General features: G+C 68.6%; 1 protein-coding gene across 1 annotated transcript; it reads right to left on the bottom strand.

The window, feature by feature from the left end:
- Positions 1-480: 480 nt before the first annotated feature.
- Positions 481-4,439, bottom strand: LOC125917677 (E3 SUMO-protein ligase PIAS4-like). The gene is made up of 4 exons (XM_049623811.1): positions 3,991-4,439; positions 3,732-3,892; positions 1,116-1,246; positions 481-992 (listed from the first exon to the last, which is right to left on the bottom strand). Exons 1-4 carry the CDS (start codon positions 4,294-4,296, stop codon positions 721-723), a joined length of 870 nt encoding a protein of 289 aa, XP_049479768.1. The 5' UTR covers positions 4,297-4,439; the 3' UTR covers positions 481-720.
- Between the last annotated feature and the right edge of the window lie 1,059 nt (positions 4,440-5,498).

The following is a 5,498-nucleotide window of genomic DNA, read 5'->3' as shown; positions in this document are numbered from 1 at the left end:
TCAAAATACCAAGTTATTGCACTTTCAAAAAATACAACACATCTGTGGCTAAACCCTCCCCGGCCCCCCCCATAACCACCCCCCCCACCCCGGCCCCTGCTCCCCCCGCCCCCCTCCCTGCCCCAACCCACTCCATGGCTTCTTGGCTAAAATGCTCCCTGCTCGGCGGTGCGCTCCAGGGTCTCTGGGCGAGAGAACGTGTTTGCAGAGAAAAAAAAGCAAAGGAACGGACGAATGTCAAAGTTGCGGCTGCTGCCAGGGGGAGGGGCACGTGCCCGTCAGTGTCCCCCGCTGCCCCCCACCCCCACCCCATGCGCCCCGTCCCCCTGCACCAGCTGGAATGGTCACTGGAAGAGGCGAGGCGGGGCGTCCCAGGGCCGGCCGGCTTGGGCTCCGGGGCTCGGGCTCCGGCCGGGGAAGCAGCTGTGTGGGTGGCTTGCCTCGTTTTTAAAAGTTTGATTTTTTTTTTTTGTTGTTTCCTTTTTCTTTTTTTTTTTTGTACTTTTTTTGTCATTTTACTTTTTTTTAATCCTCCGATAGGAGAGTCCAGAGGTACAGGTGCCGGGAGCCAGGGAAAGGGGTGGAAAAACAAAATGAACAGTAAAAAGAAAACCAAAAAAAAATCACTCCTCCCTCTGCACCCCGAGGCCCGCCTGCGCCCCATCCGCGTGGGTGAGCACCAGGAAAGTCGAGTGTCCGGCCAGCGGTGGCGGTGAGCAGTCAGCAGGCCGACACCAGGCCCTTCTGGAAGGGACAGCGGCGCTTGGGCCGGGGACCCTCCTCGTCCTCGTCCTCGTCCTCGTCCTCGTCCTCCTCCTCCTCCGACGAGGACGAGCTGTCCAGCGTGAGGTCCACCACGTCGGCTCCCGGCTTCCCGTTCTCCACGCCGCCCGCCGCGCCGCCCCCGCCCGCGGCGCCCCCGCCCGCGGGGCCTCCTGCACCACCGCCGTTGAGGTTAGGGGTGGACAGGAGCCCATTGGCGTCCGAGGTGCCTGAGGGCGACAGGGTGGGAAACGGAGGCGGTGAGGGGTGGGGGGGCGGGGCGCAGCAGCGCCGATCGCTGGGCCTGGCGGGCGGCCCGAGCCGCGAGCCCTGCTCTCAGGGCTGGGACTCACCGAGCACCAGGATGGGGCACTGAGGGCTGCAGCTGCGCTCCTTCTCGGCGCGGATCGGGCACCACGAGCCGTCCTCCAGGTACTCGATCTCGTCGGCATCCTCACACTCGCTCAGGATCTTGGACAGGAGCCTGGAGGGGCCGGGGGGCTGACTCCTGGGCCGGCGAGAGTCTCCCCGCCGCCCCCAGGCCTGGACTCGGGGGGGGGGAACGCGTGCTAAGGAACCCACTTCTCTGCAGAAGTGGCTTCGGGAGAGCGGCCGCCAGGGCCCGGCGTCCTCGGGTCAGCGGCCCAGTCTCCCCGAGCGAGGGGCTGCGGTCACCCACCCGGTCTCGGCAGCACGGTGGCTGCCCACCCTGCCGCGGCTCGACGGCGTGAGCCTGGGGGTCTGGCCCCCAACCCGAGCCGCTGCCCCCCCCCCCCCCCCCCCCCACCTTTCCAGAGAAGGAGACGGGCTTGGACAGAAGGTCTGTGCCGCTCACAACCCCCCTGAGAGGCTCTGGGGCGGAGCAGGGGGCACAAGCAGGGCCACGGCACCCCCGCACGGACAACAGCACCGACGCAGCACCCACGGCGAGCCAGGCCCGGGGTCCCGTGCTCTGGCCCCGGGCACACGGAGATAATGCCAGCTGTACCCGTTTCACAGATGCGGAGCGGGGAGGGGCGTGGCCAGAAAGCAGCAAAAGCCTGGGTTCCGCTCCTACCCTGCCAATTCCTGACCACAGGGCCTCAGTCGCCCCACCGACAGGATGAGGCCTACACAGCACCCACCGTCTCCAGCCACCGAGGGCCCACACCAGGCCAGGTCTGGGACAGGGATATACTTGCTGCGGTGGCAACAGGCCATCACGGCCCCCAGCGTGAGCTCAGGGTCACAGCTGCACCCGCCTCAGGGGACCCAACGACCGCAGCCGCTGTCACCCAAGAGGAAGGCCCTTCCCTGCTCCAGATACTCCGGTCGTCACGCCCACAGACCCAGCATCCTGGGGTCGCCCTGCGTCCACACAGCTCTGCCTGCCGCGTGGGTCTCCGTCTCCAACTGGAGAGCCCCCTGCACAGAGCCCCTTCCTCCTCCAGGCAGAGCGCGAGCCACAGGGGTCATCTCTGTCCGGCTTGGTTCTCCACACTCCCCACGCCCAGCTGGGAGTTCTCTGAAGGCAGGATCTGTGACAAAGTTCTCGCGGGGACCCCGGAATCACCCAGCGCACGGCCAGGGATGGGACAAAATGACGACTCCTCGAGGAAAAGCATGAATCAAGGACCCTGCCTCCAGGAAGCCTCCCTGGCTGTGCCCAGGCCCCGCGGGATGCCGGGACTGTGGTCCGTGTGAGGCACAGCCGCACCCGAGCCCCAGACCCACCTGCCCCTGGAGCGGTCGGAGCTGCCGCCACTCGAGCCCGGGTGACCCGCTCTAGGCCTGTGGGGGTGGGGGGAGAGGCAGGCACGGGGCCGCACAGCTGCCAGGCCAGGAACAGAGCAGCCATTCAGCCCCGGCCCTTGTGCCCGGCCCCAGGGGCCTCCTCTCTCCACCCTGAGGCTAGACAGCGTGGGGGCACTGGGGCGCGCCAGCTCAGCCCTCCAGAGGGGGCCCGGGCTCAGAGCTGGCCGGACCTGGGTCTGAGTCCCGGCCTGGCCACCTGTGAGCTGGGGGCGCCCAGACTAGGTGACTGTCCCCTCTGAGCCTCAGTTTCCTCATCTGCAAGGTGCGGATGATGAGGCTCACCTCCTGGCTCGGTCGGGAGAGACGGCCTGACGAGAGCCTGAGTGCGGTGACCAGATGGAGAGAAGCACTCGAACTGGGGACACGCTCAAGCCACGCCCCTACGGGCAGGAAGCCACTCCCGGGCCCATGGGGCACACACTTGCCCCACGAGGTTCATTGGCCCTCACAGACCTCCCGGTGCAGCAGCGAGGCCACAGACCCACTCCTGCCTGACCCCGGCCTCTCTCTCTCCCTGCCCCCCCCCCCCCCCCAGCCCTGGGGACAGATGGGTGTGGCTGGCGCCTGGCAGGAGCTGGTCAGTCAGGTGCTGGGCTCGGTTTCTGGAAACCTAAGACCTGAGCAAAGTTTCCCCTTTGGGGAGAATGGCCTTTTTCCCCCTTGTCCCCCTGTGGCTTGGGGAGGGCCTGCCGCTCAGGAGGTGGGGACGGCCTGGCTGCACACTGGCGCCACCTGGGAAGAAGGGCACAGGAGAGCCAGGACCAGAGCTCAGGGCGGACGCGTCCTTCCCACCTTCCCGGCAGAGGCTGTGCCAAACCCCATTTCGGAAACAGCTCTCTGGCTCGTGTGGTGGACGTGAGGCGGGGGCTTCCTGGGGTCCCTGCTTGGTGTGGGGCAGACGCACTCCAGATACGGAGGTCACGAGCAGACCTCCTGGGCCCGGACAGCCTCAGCCACGGCGCCACCGGGTACGCGGCACGGGCCCCAACAGGTCCCGCCGGGGCACCCGCCTCGCTCGTGGCCAGGCCTTCCGAGGCTGCCAAAGGGCTCCGCGGAGCCGCCCAGAGAGGCCCCCTCGTCGTGCGGCCCTGCGGCTCATCGCGGGGGCCGGGGAGGGGGAGAGGGCCCCCCCCCCACCGGGCCCCGCCCCCCCCCCCCCCCCCACGGCGACTCACCCGTCGATGATGAGCTGGTCGTAGGGGGCCGGCTTGTCGCACACGGGGCACATCCAGGTGGGCTTCTTCTCGTTCATCTGGAGGTAGAAGACGGCGTCGAAGCACTGTAGGTGGGCGCAGGTCTCCGCCCGGCAGGGCACGGACAGCCGCATCTTCACCAGCTGCGGGGAGGGGGCCGGCGGGGTGAGCAGGCCACGCGGCCCGGCGCTGCCCCACCCCGCGGCGGGCGAGGGGACAGGACGCGCGCACCCCGACTCACCGGGCAGATGAGGGAGACCCGCACGCCCGTGGTGGCGATCTCGCTGTCAGGGTCCAGGCGCAGCTTCTCTTTGACTGCGGGGGAGGGGTGGCCGTTGTCAGCAGAGGGGACGGAGGCGTCTGCGTCTGCGGGGCTGGAGCCGAGGGGCGGGGCCCTCCCGCACCCGCCAATGCTGCCGGCTCCACACCCCACCCCCGCGTCAGGCACCCCCACTTGCACCCTCCCAGGACGAAGAGGTGCGTTGCGGCCGTAGCGCCCAGGGCCGCGGAGGTCACCCGGAAAGCACCCCGGGCAGCGGCCGGCCATGCTGGATAACCGGGCGCCCCGACCCCGCGGCGGGTTTTACGGCCCACAGGCTTCGTCGGGAAGAGAGGTGGCGGCAACCGACAGCTGCCAACGGGGCGGGTCCCCCGTGACTGGGAGTCCCCACGAAGCCATCCCCGGAGGACTTGGCGAGGACTTGGGGGGGGGGGGGGGGGCGAGGGTGGTCTTGGCCGATGGCGCACGTGCTGGGGGGGTGGGGCTATCCCTATCCCCCCCAGCAAACCCCGCAGGGGCGGGGCGAGAAGTCTACATCTCAAAAAAGGAAAAGGCGGCCAGTGCCCACCACAAAGCCAACCGCCTCCTGGAAAAACTCCACGGCAACGTGCAAGGCCCCCTTCTCGACGGTGAACGCGGCACGGGAAGGCACTGGAAGGACACTCAGGCGCGGCAAACCCTGGGGCGGCCCGCAGGCTCCCTCCCTCCGGAGCTTTTTGGGCAGAACCGGGAGACTGGCCAGACTGGCTGCCAGACCCCAGCCCTTGAAGGCTCAGGACAGACGGCCCGGAGCCGCCCGGCCCTCCTCCACGCTGGGTGGAGGGTGCTCATCCCCACTCCACTCCCCCCAACTGTCCCGAAGGCCACGTGGGTCCCTCACACCTCCCCGTGAACTTCGCCTCAGAGGTGCATCGGGTTTGGAGCAAGGCCGCCTCCCCCCGCCCGACCCAACAGAGACAAAACTGGGCGCAGCAAGGAGGCCACAGGTGAGACCAAGTACAGGACTTCCCGCGGCAACCAGCCAGCGGCCCAGAGGCCCAGCCTGGTCCTGGCTTCAGAGAGGAAGCCTGACCATGGGCTCCGAGCCGGGCAGAGGCAGCCCCACCCACGCTGGCCCCTGCGCACCTGGGAACGGCAGGGTCCAACCCCCCTTCCCCCCCCCCCCCCCCCCCCCCCCCCCGGTCGCCCACCAAGGTCAGCCAGACGTCCAGGCCCCCGCCCCTGCCCCGTGGGCTGCCGCCTACATGAATGCCGCCCAGCCCCTTGCCGATGCCTGCCCCCGGCCTGCATGGCCGGAATGCTGCTGGGGGCCTGCCTCCTGTGCTCAAGCTGGCCATTGTCCCCACAGGGAGACAGGCAGGTAGGGGGGCGGTTTCGAAGAAAGGGCTCTTTCAGGGAAGTGGGAGGCAGCGGGGTGGGGCGCATGGGCCAAGGCCCTGCCGCTCGGCACCTCAGTGTCCCCAATGGTC

This window comes from Panthera uncia, unplaced genomic scaffold (assembly GCF_023721935.1).
Source record: "Panthera uncia isolate 11264 unplaced genomic scaffold, Puncia_PCG_1.0 HiC_scaffold_2208, whole genome shotgun sequence".
NCBI lineage: Eukaryota > Metazoa > Chordata > Mammalia > Carnivora > Felidae > Panthera > Panthera uncia.
Note: the sequence above shows the minus strand (reverse complement) of the source record. Positions and strands in the feature narration are given on the sequence as shown.